This window comes from Sminthopsis crassicaudata, chromosome 4, assembly GCF_048593235.1.
Source record: "Sminthopsis crassicaudata isolate SCR6 chromosome 4, ASM4859323v1, whole genome shotgun sequence".
Lineage (NCBI taxonomy): Eukaryota > Metazoa > Chordata > Mammalia > Dasyuromorphia > Dasyuridae > Sminthopsis > Sminthopsis crassicaudata.
In genome coordinates, this window is record NC_133620.1 from 429,844,767 (window position 1) to 429,864,600 (window position 19,834).

A 19,834-nucleotide genomic window follows, 5' to 3' on the forward strand; every position below is an offset into this window, starting at 1 on the left:
ATCACAACTTCCTATGCTGCCTCTCAATTGCCTCCTGTCACTTTAACCTGTATGTTTCTTCACACCCATTCCCATCACCTCTAGCAGGTTTGAAGGGAAACAAGAGAGCTCCTGCAGCTTCCTGGCTTTACTCTGCCATTTGGCTCCATTTCTAGAACTCATTACTAATTGTTAAAAAAGTGTTCAATGACTTGCCACAAAAATAAAGTCAGATTTAAATAATTGGAAAGACATTGAGTGCTCTTGGATAGGACAAGCAAATATAATTAAGATGACAGTACTCCCTAAACTAATCTATTTATTTAGTGCTATACCAATCAGACTTCCAAGAAACTATTTAAATAACCTAGAAAAATAACAACAGAATTCATATGGAACAACAAAAAGTCGAGAATTTCAAGGGAAGTAATGAAAAAAAATCAAATGAAGGTGGCCTAGCTGTACCTGATCTAGAACTCTATTATAAAGCAACAGTCACCAAAACCATTTGGTATTGGCTAAGAAATAGACTAGTTGATCAGTGGAATATTTTAGGTTCACAGGGCAGGATAGTAAATAAAAATAGTAATCTAGTGTTTGACAAACCCAAAGATCCCAATTTTGGGGATAAGAATTCATTATTTGATAAAAACTGCTGGGAAAACTGGAATTTAGTATGGCAGAAACTAGGCATGGACCCACATTTAACATCACATACTAAGATAAGATCAAAATGGGTCCAAGATTTAGGCATAAAGAACGAGATCATAAATAAATTAGAGGAACATAGGATAGTTTACCTCTAGGACTTGTGAAGGAGGAAGGAATGTGTTTCCAAAGGAGAACTAGAGACCATTATTGATCACAAAATAGAAAATTTTGATTACATCAAATTAAAAAGTTTTTGCACAAACAAAACTAATGCAAGCAAGATTAGAAGGGAAGTAACAAATTGGGAAAACATTTTTACAGTTAAAGGTTCTGATAAAGGCCTCATCTCCAAAATATACAGAGAATTGACTTTAATTTATAAGAAATCAAGCCATTCTCCAATTGATAAATGGTCAAAGGATATTTTCAGATGATGAAATTAAAACTATTTCCACTCATATTAAAGAGTGTTCCAAATCACTATTGATCAGAGAAATGCAAATTAAGACAACTCTGAGATCTCATTACACTCCTGTCAGATTGGCTAAGATGACAGGAACAAATAATGATGAATGTTGGAAAACTGGGACACTAATGCATTGTTGGTGGGAGTTGTGAAAGAATCCAACCATTCTGGAGAGCAATCTGGAATTATGCCCAAAAAGTTATCAAAATGTGCATACCCTTTGACCTAGCAGTGCTACTACTGGGCTTATATCCCAAGGAAATACTAAAGAAGGGAAAGGGACCTGTATGTGCCAAAATGTTTGTGGCAGCCCTTTTCATAGTGGCTAGAAACTGGAAAATGAATGGATGTTCATCAACTGGAGAATGGTTGGGTAAATTATGGTGTATGAATGTTATGGAATATTATTGTTCTGTAAGAAATGACTAACAGGAGGAATACAGAGAGGCTTGGAGAGACTTACATCAACTGATGCTGAGTGAAATGAGCAGAACTAGGGGATCATTATACACTTCAACAATGATACTGTATGAGGATGTATTCTGATGGAAGTGGAAATCTTCAACATAGAGAAGAGCTAATCCAATTCCAATTGATCAATGATGGACAGAATCAGCTGCACCCAGAAAAGGAACACTGGGAAATGTACAACTGTGAGCATTTTTTTTTGTTTTGTTTTTCTTCCCAGGTTATTTTTACCTTCCGAATACAATTCTTCCTTTGCAACAACAACAAAATTCGGTTCTGCACATATATATTGTACCTAGGATATATTATAAGATATTTAATATGTATGGGAATGCCTGCCATCTAGGGGAAGGGGTGGAGGGAAGGAGGGGAAAAATTCAGAACAGAAGGGAGTACAAGGGATAATGTTGTAAAAAAAAAAATTACTTCTGCATATGTACTGTCAAAAAATGTTATAATTATAAAATTAATAAAAAAACATTTTAAAAAGTGTGCAATGGTCCTTGAAGCTTCATGAAGCTTCTTCTCTAAAGTGTTCTGGAACAAAAGGAAAGATTTGATGGAGGGACTTTTGTCAGTCATTGGGAGATCTTCCCCATTCACATTGATGAGGGTGGGGTCTTGAGAGGTGTAATGTGTCAGGGATAGGTGTGAGGTCCTTGTCTCCAAAGCTCCGGCGGGTTGTAGTGAAGGAAATTCACTTACTAAAAGGCTGTGATAAAAGGCTTTTATTGTTAGAAAGACACCAAGATAGCGCTCTTGGCGGACACATCATTCTCAAGAGAGAAGCGATTTTGCAAAGAGACATTTTCTGAAGGCCTACTTTATACAGAAATAGAACAATAGAACAGAATAGGCAAGACCATTTAAGTTTGTATCTGAAAAGGTACATTCTCTGGATATTCTTTTTCCTAGTTCCAGAGGGTGTGGGACCGTTTAGGTTTGTATATGAAGAGAGTCGTTCTCTGGAAGTTCTTCCTGGTTCCGGAGAAGTTTGTATAACTTTTTGTTGGTAATTTTACATAACTTTACAGGGCTGTCTGGTTTCGCTCTCATCACCATCACATCTTGCCTAGACTGTTATAACTTTTTAATTGGTTTCCCTGCCCAAAGTATCTTTTTATCTGATTTTCTCCATACAACTGCCAAACCTTTTTTTATAGTTGTTGAAAGTTTTGGTTTCTTCCTTTAAAAAAAAACAAAAAAAACTACTTATCTTTTCAAAATAGTATTTTTATAAACACATGGTATAAACACAAGATAGTTTTCAGTATTCACCTTTGCAAAATCTTGTGTTCCAAATTTTTCTCCCTTCCCCCTACCCAGATAACAAGCAATCTGATATAGGTTAAACATGTGCAATTCTCTTAAATATATTTCCATATTCATCATGCTGTGCAAGAAAAATCAGATCAAAAGAGAAAAAACACAAGAAAAAAAAAAGAGCAAACAACAGGTGAAAAAATACTATGCTCTGACCCACACTCATAGTGCTTTCTCTGGAGGTGATTGAATGGCACTTTCTATTGGAATTGTCTTGAATCACCTCATTGTTGAAAAAAATCTAAGCTCATGGATGTCCTTTCTCCCCTTTTATAATCTCTTTGGGACACAGATCCAGTAGAGATATTGCTGGATCAGTTTACAACTCCACCAAAAATGCATTAGTTAGAAATTAGTTTTCTCACATGTCCTCCAGCATTTATCATTATCTTTTCCTGTCATCTTAGCCAATTTACTTTTTTCCAATCAACAGTGATTTAGAACATTTTTCATATGATAGAAATGGTTTTAATTTCTTCATTTGAAAATTGTTCAAATCCTTTTATCATTTATCAATTGGGGAATGGTTTTCAACTAACTTGAGACAGATTGGACCATATTATGCCACTGGTCAAAAATCTTTTTTCAATAGTTTCCTATTGCCTTTAGACTACCAGTGCATTAAGGGCCATCTCCAGTCATCTTAGTCCATATTTTGCCATTGGACCCAGAGGGCACTGGAAGAGAAAGTGAAGCAGATGACCTTGCACAACCAACCCTCCCTCACTTCAATTCAATTCACTGACATGTCATCTTTAGCATAGTCATCTTTAAGGAGGATAAACTACAACAACAATATTGCCAGGATAATATACAGGCTCCTTAAACCAAATGAGAAAATCTGTAGAGCCTTTACCATAATGCATAGCACATAAGTGCTCTTTTCTTTCTTTTCCCTTTCTCCATGTCTCCATAAGTCTGACATCTAAAGCCTCCCACAAATATAGCTTCCTCTTACTTTGCAGACTTATTTCACATTACTCCCCACTTTATGCATTCTATCTTCCAGCTAAATTGTCTCCCAAACTGGACATTTCATCTTCTAATTCCATGACTTTTTGTCACACAGGCTGTCTTCTCATCCCTTGAATGCAATCTTTGCTACTCTTCTAAATCTATGGTCGTTCAGGGTTTAGTTTAGGTATCATCTCCAAAGGGAAAGTTTTTTTCAATCATCTTTATCCTCCCCCTTCAATTATCTTGTTAATCAGTCAACAAGCACTATGTACCAGGAACTATGCCAAGTACTGGGGATAAAAAAGAGACAAAAAAATAGTTCCTGCCCTCGAGAAACTTAACAATCTTTTGGAATAGACAATACAAAAAAAGAAATTGAAAAATGAGGAAGGTAGGAGCAAAAAAAAAAAAAAGAAAAAAAAGAAAAAAGAAACTGAAGAATGAGGAAGGTAGGAGCAAACAAAAAGAAGTTGAAAAATGAGGAAGAAAGGAGTAAATGGTGGAGAGAAGGTATATGTATAGCTCAGGGGCATGATAAATAAGTTCAAGTAAGTATTGATGAATTGAACATGAAAAAATGGCTAACCTGGTGCCCTCCTCAAAAGGAGGTTTGAAAAAAACTCAGTACAAACTCAGAAAAACATCCAATCAGAGAGAAGGAAAGTTAGCATGGGCTGGTGACAAAGTGTGAGTTTGAAGGATCTTATTTACATATTATGTAGAAGGAAAGTTCCTTAAGGGCAGGGATTGGTTTTTGTATTTCATTTTTGAATGCTTAATGCCTAATGCCTTATACTTTGGGACTTTGGTATATATCCATGTGAAAAATATGCCTTCAATTTCATTGTTATTTTACAGGTGCTATTTGCCTTTTTTATGTAAAGATTAAAATGAATTTTAATGGTTAAATATTAATGAGCAAGGTCTGTGCTTTTAAATTAGAATGTAATTTTTTTTTCTCTTTGTATAGTTTTCACACTTGAGTTGGTTTCTAAAAAAACAGTCTATTATTTAATCAAAAGTTCTTTGGTCTCTTGTTTCTATAAAGTAATTTTAATATGAAAGTAAAAATCTATGGATAGTACAGGGGGAAGCACCAACTGTGTGCAAATCCTACCCATGATAATTATATAACATAAGACAAGTCCTTAACCTTCCCGGGCTTTATTTTTCTTCCTCAGGACTTAACAGACCAATGGGATTGCAGGACTTTAAAAGGATATTAGGATTTTAAGACTAGAAGTAACTTACCTGAATTCTTTATTCAGTGGTAAAGCCAGGATTCAACCTCAGGTGTTTTGATTTCAAAATCCAGGGCTTTCCATTATAGCACAAAACCTTAAGCCTTGACAACTTTGTGACAACCTATCTACCTATCTAAATACATTTCCCCTTCCCCCTCAGGATTGTTGTGGTTGCCTAGTCATTTCAGTCATATCCAGTTCTTTTCAACCATATTTGGGCTTTTCTTGGCAAAAATACTGGAGTGATTGTCCATTTCTTCTCTGGTTCATTTTATAGATGAGGAAACTGAGACAAATGGGGTTAAATGATTTGCCCACAGTCACACAGATAATAAGTATCTGAGGCTAGATTAATTTTTGAATTTTCAAAAAGAAATATTAATCTTCCATGAGATGAAAAATGAAAATACACAGTAGTAGCGACCCTACAATAAATAGAGAAGTTCTATCCTATGGTTTGTAATATAGGAAAACGGCTCTTGAAATTGAAATGTACTTCCTTTTAGCCCAAGAATAAGGAGCCAGATGTTTTGGGAAAGAGGACCAAGAAACTCCCACTCTTTTCCTCCTCTATCTCTGTCTCTCTGCCTACCTGTGACTTTCCTTTCTTCTTTCACTTTCCCTGTTTTTCCCTTTTCTCTCCTCTCTTCTGTCCTTGCCTCTGTCTTCTTTTTCTTCTGTTTCTTCCTTCCTCCTTCCTCCTCCCTTTTTCCTTCCTTCCTTTTCTTTTTTTTTGGGGGGGGGCTCAAAACAATAGGGCCCACCTTTAAAAAGCTAACCATATGCTAGCTGCAACTAGCTGTGTTATGTTGCAGGCAACCCGTCCCCAGGCAAGTTGCTGTGCCACATTGTTAAAGTATCATCTTTTATTTGATCATGTATACCAACAAATTAACTCAGTAGTTCAAACCATCATTCTGTTCCGTCTACTTCCCTCCCATCTTTCCCAGTAGGTATTAAAAACAATCCTATTATTAGGAGGAGAGCAGATCCAATGGTACAGAACTCAAACATTGTCCAAAATGTTTACCACCTACTGTAGTTCCCATTTTACAGATTAAAAAATGGAGCAATCTCTAGTACTTATTGCTCAAACTTCCCTCGTAAGCTCAGAGGAGAAAAAATTATCAGCAGTTAGGCTTTTCACTAGCTGCCCATCCCGAGTACAATCCTCTGTAGAGCAAAGACAGAAGGGGGAGGTGTAAATGAGCCAAATGACCCCCTCAATCTCCAAAAAGGAAATAAGAACAAGGGAATGAACAATGTGATTCCCAGGATTTCTATTCTGAAGTTTGCTTAGTGCTCGAGGAGTCAGATGGTATACGTAGGATGTAGGATTTGAGGATCAAAAGGTAGGTTTCCTTGAATTTTTTTATTTTGCAAGCATATACAATGGGATTCATCATGGAGTTGGCATGCGACAGCAGAATGCCCAAGCAGAGCAAATTTTGGTTTATGATAACCTTGGGGAAGAAATAAGAAACACAGTTCATGATGGACAGAGGCAGCCATGAAAAGGCAAACAAGAGGAGGATGAGAAGCAGGGACTTGGCTGTCTTGGATTCCCTCCCATAGAATGCACCAGCCTCTCTCGAGCCAGAGAAGCTCTGTCTGAGCTTGTTCCGGATGACATAGAAAATGTCGACATAGATGGCACACATGATGACCAGCGGGATGAGAATCCAGGTGAAAAAGCTGAAATAAACCATGTAGTCCATCCTCATAACTGAGTGGAAGCGGCACACAAGGGAGCTGGCATTCCCAGAGCTCCCTGGGCTCAGTCTCTCATTCCAGCCAAACATGGGGACCAGCCCGACCAGGACAGACACCAGCCAACAGAATCCCAGGGCTATCCATATTCTTCTCTGAGTGATCACTCTTTTATATCTGTTGGGAGGGGAAAGAACTGATGGTTTTAAGGTAGAAAATTCAAAGAGAATAGAAAGCAGAAAGATAAGGGGGGGGACGGGGGACGGGGACTGAATATTCTATCCTCAGAACTTCAAGATCAGCTTGCTATTCCATGCTTAAACAATATAGATATACTATAGTCTAGATGGCGCTCAACAACAGGTTGATATTCTGTTGTTTCCATGCTTGAACAGCATAGATATAATAGCAGGAGGAACAGAGTAGGTTGGAACAAAAATTTCCAAATCTTCTTTGAAGATATTTCCTTAAGGCAAGAGTCACATTTTGGATGGATAGAGAACTGGCCCAATGGCTTCACAAGAACATTTGCAGTATAGGTGTTGCAAAAAGAACATTGGCTCTATAGCCAGAAGGCTGGACTTGAGGTCTGCCTCTGAAAGTTCATAACATGTGTAATTTTAGGAAAACTACCATCACTTGTGAGTACCTCTGTATCCTTATCTGTAATAGGAGGAGGTTGGACTTATTCTTTAAATCTTATAGCTCCATTCCAAGAAATTTCCAAAATTCATAAAGATATTTTTCCTAAGAACTCCTCCTTCTGCTGTGTTTGGTGAAAGGATTGAGTTTCTAGTCAGGGAGAAGACTGACAGGAACAATACAATAGTTATTTTGGCAGTGGGGCTTTCCACTCCCACTTCTCATCTTCAGTAAGAAAGAGGGATGTAGAAAACAAGACTGTGTCTTTTGGGAAATTAGTCAAACATGCTGTGGAACACAATTGCAATGGAATATTACTGTGCCATGAGAAAAGATAAATCTGGTGGGGAATTTGGAAAATGTCAAAAAACAGAGAAACTGATGCCAAGTAAAGCAAACAAAACCAAGAAAACATAAATAATGACTGCAACAATGTAAATGGAAACACCAATAAAAGGCAACCAACTAGTATATGAGTATAATGGCCAAGCTTGGCCCAAGGAAATAGGTAAGAAAATACACTATTCTCATTTGTCAAATGGGGAACAACTCTGAGTGTCATATTATGCAAGACACAATCTACATCTTATCTAGTTATTTCTAGGTAAACCTTGCTGGAAAAGAGAAAAAGAGTACATTCAGAAATAATTGTAACATAAAAATAAATCAATTATGCTTCAAAAACAAACCAAGAGATGGAACCCAAATGATCTATTGAGGAAGTTTGACTTTTTCTCTGGATTTTTCCACTGTTGTTCTTACAACTTAAGATCTAAACCACTTGACAGAAGGAAAGAGTCTTGGTTTAAGGGACACACTTTCAAAGCAAAAAATAAAACTTTCTTGTGAGACCACTTAGCTAGGTGGGGAATGAAATGGAGGAAAGTTGCATTTTTATGGCAGGAGGCCAATTAGCATCACATTCGGTCTCCTTACCTTTTTGTTCCTTTCATATTGGCCTGAGCGAATAGTGTGGCCACTTAAAAATTCTAGAACATTTCTTATGAATTTGACACTTTTGAGTAGAAGATACACTGGCTGGGGAGCCAATCAATTTGTGAGAACAGAGCTGAGACAAAAGAACACCACTCTGCCCTTGAAGTAGGTATAGGGAATAGTATGAACAGACAGACAACAAAGTGCAGGACTGAGAATGGGGATGGGGGACAGGGAGACGTTTAAAAAGTTTATTTATGCTTAAGCAACAAAACTAGACATTTGGAGAAAGTTCTAGTTCTCCCTCCCCTCATCTCATCTTCAATGTCACTCGGAAACTCTTTAGATTTGGAGCCATCTGGTCCCACCCTCTCATTTTATAAAGCAACTGTGACTTACAAAGTTTAAGTGACTTGACCAAAGTCATAGGCTCTGACTCTAAAGTCATCCCATTTTTACACATTACATGCACTAACCACTGTACCACATTTTCTATACAGAACCAGAGTGGAGCTTTGCAAGATGCCATCCTGATGCCCCATAGCAACCTCTCCCTCCCAAATCCCCATTCTCTTCCCCAACTCCACAACACAGGCAGGTGAACAGTACCTGATCGTGAGCTTGACTCTCAGGTAGCGGTCCACAGCAATGGCCAGCAAGGACATGATGGAGGCATGGGTAAAAACTAACAGCAGACAGGACATAAGAAGGCAGCTATAGAAGTGAATGATGATGCCCAAGCTAATCACAATGGAAAGAGGCATGACCAGCACACCCACCGCAATGTCAGCCAAGGCCAGAGACACAATGAAATAGAAAGTGGTATTCTGCAGGCTTGGGTTCAACTTGACCACCCAGATGACAAGCACATTGCCTACAATGGCACAAAGTCCAATGATAATCTCTACAACGATATATACTATACTCCCAGATGTCAGAGTAATCGTGTCATTTCCAAGCATTTTTTCCATTTGGGAGATGAATAAGTAACCACTTGGAAGTGGTAAAACAGTCACTAAGATATCAATTCTGTTAAAAGACTTCCCCAGAAATCCAAGGTCAGCAATTGTCAAGATTCATAATTCACCCATTTCTTTTCCTTGCCGGTGGAGAGAACTCTTGCAGACACTTTGATCTTTACAGAGTATCCACTGAAGAGCAAAGCCATATATCCTTCTCTAGGGTATCCTGGAAGTCTTGATGGAAGGTTCTTTGTGGACTGGGATCTTCAGAGCGTGATTCTGCAAAGCTATTGCTGCTGTTTACCCAAACTGACAGTCTCAGACCCTTCGTTTACTAATACCCTTAGATTTTTCTCCAAGCTCCATCAAGATAAGCTCCACTCTTTAGTGGCATTTCAGGAAGTGAGATAATCAAGAGGAAGTATTGGGCCAAGAAGGATCTCAGTCTGAAGACCAAAGGGGAGGAGGGAAGATTTTGGGAAAGGAAAGAAGCTGAGCTTGATGTAGAGATTGTTGTGTATTTAAAACCCCACCAGGGATTTAAGGGAAGGGTAAAACAGGCATGAATCTAATTTGGGGAAGAAGGGGCAAACATGTGATTATCAAATAGAATTCGTGGCTTTTTGCTAACTTTGCAAGAGAATTTCTGGTCAAGAAACATGGTCAAAATGCCTACTATGTTTAGAGTCCTGTTCCAGGACGCTGGGAATTGAATTGAATGAGACAGTATTCCTGTCTTCAAAGAGTCTGAAACATAATAAATGCATAAGAATCCTAAAAGAGTTTATACTCTAATAAAAAGCTAACAGATAAAAGAGTTGAAAAGCAAGATAGTGAAAAGGGTCCAGGTACTCAGGGAAATTATCAACTGGTTTTTGGATGGCTCAAACTGGATATTGACTCAACATGACAGGACTCATTATTTCCTATCCACTAATCCACCCCTTTCCCTAACTTCTATAATCAAGGTATCCTGGGTCAAGAATACCACCATTTTTGCAGTCACTAGTATTCCTAACCTTGGATTCATCCCTTATCCCACAATCCAATCAATTGCCAAGTCTTGTTGATTTTACATCCATAACACTGTTGACATTTCCCTCCTCTTCTCTACTCACACAGCCATTTCTCTATTTCAGACCTTCATCACCTCTCACAGAATGATTGCAACCATCTCCTCATTGGTCAAGCCTCTCCCTTGTCCAATCCATTTTCCATACATCTATCAAAGCACAGGCCTGAACCTATCCCTTTTCTGCTCAATAAATCCAATGGCTTTGTAGTATGTTTAGAATCAAATACAAACTTCTCTCAGTTTAGCATTTAAAGGCCTTTACAGCATAGCTCCACAACCTGCCTTTCCACCTTATAATACAATAATCCTCTTCACACACAACTGACATTTTTTGCTTTTAGTTACATGTAACACTCCATCTCCCATCTCCATGTTTTTTTTCTTCGATCTGTCCCTCATTCTAATTACAACCTCGTAAAATCTTCAAAGCTCACCTCAAAGTCTACCTCCTAAATGAAGTCTTTCTGGCCCTCTGCCTTCCTGCTGCCAAAATCTCTCCCTTTAAATTACCTTGTTTTTAATTAGTGTCTACTTCATACACATTTTATATATGCTTATACACGTATATATTGTCTCCAAAGGAGATTGTTTCAACTAGAGACTGGCTGTCTTTGTGTCTTTGTATCCCTAGGACCTAGTGCAGACACAGCAGACACAGAATATTTGTTGGTTGATTCCAGATTAAGAAACATCAACTTCACTTAGTAAACAATAGGAAGCCACTGAAAGAGTTTGTTGCCATGTACAATGATCTCCTGGTTCTGCTCACTTCACTTAGCATCAATTCATGTAAGTCTCTTCAGGCCTCTCTGAAATCATCCCACCTATTTTTTTCCTTAAAGAATAATATTCAGTAACATTCATATATCCTAACTCATTCAGCCATTCTCCAGCTGATGGGCATTGCCTCATTACCAGATCTAGGCATCAGGATTATGTCTGGGGGTAGTCATACATGAAAGATGGGGGAAAGAAGTAGGCAGGGAGAGTCATAGGAAAACACTATTAAGAGTCTGTGCAAGTGCCAATGAAAGGCACCTTTTTATTTGGTGGTGGTGATGGCTAAAGAATAGGCATCAGCTTTGAAATCAAGTCACCTTGGCTAAAATGCCAGCTGTGTGACATTAGCCAAGTCACTGGATCTCTGAAGCCTCAATTTCAGGTTATCCTAGAGCTAATTCCAACTCAAAAGTACCCATTATTAAATCTTTAATTAAAATCTTGATTTAATTATTTGATAAATTTATTTTTAAAAAATTAATTTTCTGAGAGTTTGGATGGGAGAAAGCTAGCTAAAGATAGATGGTAAGGTTAAATGAAGGGAGGGGTTGGTTATTTTTTTTTCTGGTTATACATGTACATTCTTTATATACATCTCCTTATGAATCATGTTGAAAGAGAAAAATCAGAACAAAAGGGAAAAACCAAGAGAGAAAAAAAAGGTAAGGAAAAAAAAGTGAAAGTAATGTGTTATTTACATTCAGTCTCCCTGAGTGAAGGTGTTTAATGAAATGGAAGAACTGGGCATATTTGAAGACATTAAATAAGATGTTTCTAGAAATGACAGTGATAATGGTTTCAAGGATACAAGTAGTGAAGCTGGTTTTAGCAAGAATAGTCACCTCTTCCTCTGAGATTGGAGCAAAAGAGAAAAGAATGGGGAAGATATGGGAGAGGTTATGGGACTGCATGATGCGTCAAGAAAAACAAAAATGAAAACTATTTTCTAAGCAAAGAAGTGAGGTTCCTAGTAGAGAAAGATAGTAGTGTAGGAGGTGGAAATTCCCATCTTAGGGAATTTAATAGTTAATTAGGTAAGAAATTCACAGAGCCATAACAATCTCAGTTGATTAAATAACTTACATTTATAGCGGATTAATTTATAGCTGATTATGGGCTTAGCAAGGCAAGAATGATGATAGGGTAGAACTGTACTGGTACCAAAGGAACAATTTTTTAAAATTAAAGGTTTTTATTTTTCAAAACATATGCATGGATAATTCATTTCAACATTAACCCTTTTAAAATCTTGTGTTCAATTCCCCTCCTTCCCCTACCCCACCCCCTAGATGGCACAAGAAAAATCAAACTGGAAAAAATTGAGAAACAAATAAAATGCAAGCAAACAACATCAGAAAAAGTGAATGCTAGTTGTGATCCACACTCAAGTTTCCACAGTCCTCTCTCTGGGTGTGGATGACTCTCTTCATCACAAGACCATAGGAACTGCTCTGAATCATCTCATTGTTGAAGACAGACACGTCCATCAGAATTGATCATATCATCTTATCTTTTTGTTGCCATGTACAATGATCTCCTGGTTCTGCTCACTTCACTTAGCATCAATTCATGTAAGTCTCTTCAGGCCTCTCTGAAATCATCCTGCTTGTTATTTTTTATAATACAATAGTATTCCATAATATTCATATACTATAACTCATTCAGCCATTCTCCAGCTGATGGGCATTGCCTCAGTTTCCAGTTTCTTGCCACTACAGAAAGGGCTGCCACAAACATTTTTGTGGGTCAAAGGGACAGTTATTGCTATAGTAACAATAGGTATCACACAAATTCAGAATATGAGAACTAAAAGACCTCAATAGCTATCCATTCCAACCTATACTTCAAAGGAGTCTTCATGATGATATACTTGAGAAGTCAATATTCAACTTCTGCTTGAAGATCTTCAGTGACAGAGAACTCACCATCCCCTGAAGCAGCATATTTCACTTTTGAACATCTTGAACATTGGGAATTTTTTTTCCTGACATCTAGTCTAAATTTGTGTCTTCACAAATTCCAACCACTACTCTTGGCTCTGCACTCTAAAGCCAAACAGAAACATGTCTAATCTTTTGCAGATGACAACCTTTCCATATTCCTAACACAGCTATTGCGTTCCTCCCTTCCCTGCCCCCATCTCTACTTTGTCTTCTCTGCTCCAGTCTTACATCCTCAATTTCATCAGCCAATTCTCCCATGCAAGGTCTCTAGGTCTTTCACTTTACTGGTTGTGTTCATCTGGACATTTAAGTTGATCAATGTTCTTAAACCCTGATATCCAGAACAGATGTGCTCTGACCAGGGCAGAATAAGGAGGATCCATCACTTATTTCTGGAAGCGATGATTCTCGTAATCAAGTCCACATTGCACCAGATGTTTTGGCTGCCATATCATCATCCTGTTGAGTTTGAAGTCACTAAAACCCCAAGATCCTCTTCTGATAAACTATTGCCTAACAATACTTCTATCAAGGTTGGCAATGTTGATTTTTTTAAACCCACGTGCAAAACTTGACTCTGTTAAATTACTTTTTAAGTCTAATATTCTAATCTGTTAAGATCTTTTTTGAATGATACCTGTATCGCTGGATGCATAAGCTAGACCTCTCAGCTTTCTTTGTGTCATCTGAAAATTTCATCTTAACACCCTCTCAAGCTATTGTCCCATTTCTTTCCTCTTCATAACCAAACTCCTAAAAAAAAAATCTGTCTACACACATTGCTTCTACTTCCTCTTCTCTCACTTTTTGCCCTCTTTCAATCAGATTTTTGTCCTCATCACTTAATTGAATTGCTTAAAATTACCAATAATCCTTACAACCAATCAGGTTACTGGTAAAAATGAACTCTTCTCATTCCTCTTCCTTGTTGATCATTGGACACTACTGACCATCTTCTCTTCCTGGATACTTGGTCATCCCCAGATGGCACTCCGTTTTTTTTTCTCCTACCTCTACAACTGTTTTTTTCTCAGTCCATTTTGCTGGATCATCGTCCATGTCCCTCACACACTCTTGTCTGGGCTCACTTCTCTCCTCTCTCCAATACTCTCTCTGTTGATGATCTTATTGATGTTTTCTATCTCTATGAAGATGAATCCCAGATCTACATATCCAGCCCCAGTATCTCTTTTGAACTCCCGTCCAGTATCATCAACTACAAATCTGGCCCCTGGATCCAGATGACCCTGGAGGGGAAAGTGAGGCAGGTAACCTCGCACCACCCTCCCTCAGTAAAATCCAATTCACTTGAATGTCATGTCATCACTCCCTGCAATCATGGTTTTCTTCCAGAATGAAGGACAAACATTACTTTTTCAACCAGATATACCATAAGCATCATAAATGCAGCATTTCCCAAACTAAATTCATTATACATCTCCCCTAATCCTCCCCTTTTCTAACTTCCTTATTTTAAGGAAGCTAAATAAGCATTTTTTTTTTAATAAACTTGTGTGCAATGAAGAGACATTGTGTGCAATGATTTGTTTTGTTTTGTTTTGCTTTCTAAGATTCCCAAGTGTCCTGGTCTTCAAGACTACATTTGTAGAGAGCAAAGAAATGGAGGGTCCACAGCCCCTGCTCTCAAGCTGCCGCCAGGATCTCAGGCCAAGGCTCCTTTGGCCACTGCTTTGAGGCATTCTCTTTCTAGGATATTGTATGTTGTTGCCGTTTGGTCGTGTCCAATTCTTCGGGACTCTATTGGGCAAAGATGCCAAGCTAGTTTTCTATTTCCTTCTCCAGCTCACTTTATACATGAGGAAACTGAGGCAAACAGGGTTAAGTGACTTGTCCAGGATCACACAGCTAGTATATGTCTGAGGTCATATTTGAACACAGGTCTCCTAACTCCAGGCCTGATGCTCTATCTGCTGTATCACTAGATTAATTCCAATTGTTAGCAGAAGGTCAGTTATTCATAAGTCTTTAGTGTGATTGTATTTAAACTTGATAGGAGAAGGACAGGGCAAGAAAAAGTGTGGGGACCTCTGATGTAAGTTGTTTTCTAGGTAGACTTAGGAAAGGGACATGAGAATTATAAAATCTTGAATTAGCAGGAAATTCTGTCCTGGGAAGGAAGGAGACCATTCATAAGCTGCCTTAGGGTTGATTTCAGGACTTTTCGTGCCTTGGGTCCTCTCTATCTAAACCAAGAGAGAGACTTATGAGGAATGCTTGATCTGCTTCCTAACCCCCCAAAAAGATGAAGAGGAAAGGAGGTCAGTATATAATCATAATAATGTAGCTGATATTTGCATATAATATAAATATAAAAACATTAAAGTGCTTTTATATACAGTGATTCAAATCTTTTAAGAACCCTTTGAGATAGGTACTATTTTTATTCCTACTTCATATAGGATGGTTGAGTTGTAGCAGAAAAGAAAAGAGCTCAAAAGTGGAAGGAAGTATAAGGAATTTGGCCCAACTCACAGTAGCATACCTCTTCTCCATGTCTCCCCCCCAAAAAAAACAACAAAACCTTGGGGCAGGGAGAGGGAAAGAAGCACCCAATCAGAGACATAGTTAGGCTCAGATGAGATCATGGATATAAAGAACTTTGTAAACCTTAATGAACTATATTAATACCTACTACTATTATCATTAGCCTGCAGTCACCAGGTTTTGGATGTAGTGATGATTTTATTCCCCCAGCCTTCTTACTACAATCCTGCTGAGTTCAAGCCAGGTTTATAGAGCACCTCGGAAGTGCTGGACAGGAAGGGGAATGTATACTCACACTTTAAGTTTAATCTTCCTTATTAGCACTTTCTTAAATCTAGATAATCAACAAAGTAATACATCAAGCCCTGTTGTACCACTGCCCATTTCTGAATACACGCCCCCCCCAAAAAAAAATTAAAAATAATTTAACAATGGATTCTTGAAGCTGGCTCCAGCACATCTTGCTAAGAGTAAACGATCTTGTTTGGGTGATGTCATCAGATCACTGACCCTGATCATCTCTATGAATATGATTGGCAGATCTTTTAAGAAGCTTCTCTCCTAAGCTCCAGTGGAATTATCAACTGCCTTTTTTGAACATCTTAGACTGAAGATCCCATTTGCCTCTCAAGGGTAGACACATCCAAAAACATAGCTCATCTTGCCCCCCACATCCTCCTAGCTTCCCAAATTTCCTGTTATTGCGAAAGAGACCATCCTCCTGCCAGTCAGTCACCCAGGCTCAAAAACTGCCCCATAAAGTTTGGAAATTAAAAGGGATCGCCATAGGGCTATTCTAATCATTGGCCACAAGATGGCATCGTGTTCCTTCTTCCACTCTAGTGCCCCAGGCCCTTTTTCCAAATCCTGATAAGCCAAAGAGAAAGTAAAAGAGATTTATGGAGTATTAAACTGAAACTCTCTAATATTAGCCAGCTAACTGGGGCTCGCTGCTGGGGATATAGATGGGAACGAGGAAGGAGAAGGGAGCAAAGCTGCCCCCAAATGGGGCATTGAAAAATAAAGAGGTGATTCTTATACAAGTATTGTGTGGACCCGGTGGTCTCTGAGGTTTTAGCCTTGTGTCCAACTCCGGGTTTTCTAACGATTCTGTGAATCTGTGACTTCTCACCCATATAAGATAGTGGCTTTCAAGTTTTCCTACATTATCACGTGGCTGTCCATTCCCTGATGCTCCAAGACCATTTTTTTGAATTGTATCCCGAACAACAAGAGGAACTCTACCTGCCACTCCCAAATTCCACGAAGCTGGACACTGGTTTACAAAAATGTGTTAAGTCACATGCACTCAGTTAAACATTACTCAGTTTAGCAGGAGGTCATATACAGATCTGACTTTTCCAAAGTAGTTTTGTAAGTTCAAAGCTTCTTAAACCATGGTTTGCAATCCCTTGTGGGGTCATGCTACTGAATGTGGAGGATCATGAATTTATGATTTGTTATCAGTAAGTGTGTGATTTGTATCCCTATTTAATCACACCAAAATTGCGAGGGCAAAAAGAGGTTGAGAGTGGAAAAAGTTTGAGGCCCTAGCTTTAAGTCAGTATTCCCCTTGCTCATTTAGGTGGAAAAGCCTTTTATGGACAGACTCAGATACATTTCTTATTCTCAAGTCAGAACTGTTCTTGCAGTCACTCAAACCCTGTCTGACTCAGGCCTTTCTTCCCTGCTACACAACTTCCTTCATTTCTTCCTTCTTTCAACAAAATAGCCCCCAGTCAACTTCCCTGAGCTGCCTTTTTCTCTGAAGCTGCCCTATTTTTTGGAACTTATTGTTCCTCTTAAAAAAAAAAAAAAAAAAAGAGCAAAAAAAAAAAAATTGAATAAGGCTCTTTTACATGCGTCCGATAAATGACTGTTTTTGTAACTTTGCTCAAAATGATTGATCTCTTTGAAGCATGACTACAATGGGAAAAGAAGTAGATTTGGGATACGGAAAATTGGGCTCTAATCTTGCTTCTATTGCTTTACTACCTATGAAACACTGGGCAAGTCTGCCTCCGTGACTCAGTTTCCTCATCTGTAAAAATGAGGGGATTCAGTTAAGATGGCCTCTAAAGTCCTCTAAAAAAAGTCTTAAGTCTATGGTCTTAACTAAGAACACTCTTTTCTGCCTCAGCCTTTTCAAAGTTTACTCATCTAATCCATGGCCCCCTACATTCATGGTCCTTTCTGTGATATCTCTTTCCTCCTTGGAGGTCAAATAACATTTTATGTTCTCATATGCTTTTCAGTATATTATTCTGCATTAAAAAAAAAATATATATATATATATATTTTTTTCTTCTTCTTTTAATGTGCTAGACTGAACTCCAGGAGAGCAGGATCTCTTTTATTTAAACTTTACATCTCCCCAGTTCATAACCCAGCCATCTGTGCATAGTAGATGGTTTGTTTGATACTTCCTGAATTTACCACTTAAATGCTCCAAGGGCTACCTACCATCCAAAGCTGCTCATCTTATCCTAGATTCCCACACACTCAGAGCTCACTCTCTCCCCCTCCCAGTCATGATTTTTAAATATTCACATCTATAAAAGAAGTATATTTAGATTGTCCTGACCCCAAACTGACTGGGGTTAAACTTACACATGTGATTCAGGAGGAATAACATCTGGAAAGCTCAGTCTGAGCACAGGGAAATCTGATGGTAAATAAGTTCTGGGACAAACACTGAAATAAGACCTTTAGGGAATAGTTTTTAAGGAAACACTTGAAATATCAATATCCGAGGACAACTTTTCATTATATTCTTAGCCATGGTCCCAAGTACATGTAATGATATTATTCCCAGATCTAACTTCTCCGAATGCTTATTTCAAGGATAGTTCTTCATTGCCTACTGAATGGAATCCAACACGTATCCTTAGCCTCCCATTCAAGACCCTTTCCAATCTGGCTCTAATTTATTTTCCCAATTTTTTCTAGCATTTCGTCTCTTCTGGTGTTTTGGAAAGCACTCCCCCATAATCTAATCTGCCTCTTGCTCCCTTTGACAAAGTCAGATCTGGCCTTTACCACCAGGCCATCAGAATGTACGGTGTACAAATAATGTGAACAGCATGTTCATTTTATAATTAGTTACATTTCTGTTTGACATGTTTGACAGCCCTCCCAATCTTTTAATAGCTAGAATCTGCTGAGCTTAATACCCACTTAAACCCAATAATTGGTTAAAATAGGAAGTAACCAATGTCCTTCGTCTCCCCTTTGGCCTTATTCCACAGATAAGGCCCCCAGACCTGGCCCTGCCCATTTGACCTACTAGATAGAAATCACTGACTCCAGCTGCAAGGACTGTGTCCCCCCCTCCCCCCAAGGGGGACTTGGGGGATGGGAAGAAGGTTGTATTTCTCTTAAATGATTTTTACATTACAAATTACAATTCCCTAGAATGTAAACTGTTAGCGCTACTGTCTATCTACCCAGGTTACTTATACCTTCGGAATCCAATACTTAATGTGCAACAAGAAAATGGGATTTACACACATATATTGTATCTAGGTTATATTGTAACACATGTAAAATGTATGGGATTGCCTGTCATCAAGGGGAGGAAGTAGAGTGAGGGAGGGGATAATCTGGAAAAATGAATACAAGGGATAATGTTATTAAAAAAATTATTCATGCATAGATACTGTCAAAAATTTATAATTATAAAAATTAATTAAAAAAAAAGATAAATTACAATTCCCAACACTCATTCCTTACCAAGCTACGCTCCAGATTTTTTCTACTCCTGCTCCAGGTACCACTTCATCCTGGAAGCTTCTCCAGCCCTATTGGAAGTACCCTTGGTGCTTACTGCCCCTCCTTCTGATTGGATGACTCCTCTAAGAATCTTCGTTTCAGGAAGACAACCAGGAGAGCCCTGTCTCGTCATCCTCTGGACTGCAATCTGGACTTTCTTTGCCTACTTACTGGATGTTTTCACAAGTCTCTCTCCTTCTACCCTCCAGCTTTTCTAGGTTGTCTTTCACTATTAGAATGTAAGCTCTTTGAAGGCAGGAACTACCCTTCTTTCTGTTTGTATCTGCATTCTCAGCTAAGCTTAGGATCAAGTACATAGTAAGCACTCAATGACTTTTTGTTGACTGGACCGGAAACTTGTAAATTGTGGTTCTAAGTGCAGATGCCACCTGCTCCATGAGGAGCTTCTCGATTCCCTTCAG

At 38.5% G+C, this 19,834-nt stretch overlaps 1 protein-coding gene across 5 annotated transcripts in view; it reads right to left on the bottom strand.

Moving 5' to 3' along the window:
• Positions 1-19,834, bottom strand: part of ADORA3 (adenosine A3 receptor) — a 70,825-nt gene that overhangs the window by 11,526 nt on the left and 39,465 nt on the right. For 2 of the 5 annotated variants that reach the window (XM_074263052.1, XM_074263051.1), the window contains exon 3: positions 5,940-6,975. In XM_074263052.1, coding sequence (XP_074119153.1) covers positions 6,369-6,890 — 522 coding nt within the window. In that variant the 5' untranslated portion in view covers positions 6,891-6,975 and the 3' untranslated portion in view covers positions 5,940-6,368. Of the gene's footprint in view, positions 1-1,000; positions 1,027-5,939; positions 6,976-8,963; positions 9,839-19,834 lie in introns of those variants that run through there. The other 3 variants (XM_074263054.1, XM_074263050.1, XM_074263053.1) reach the window with 3 other exon arrangements.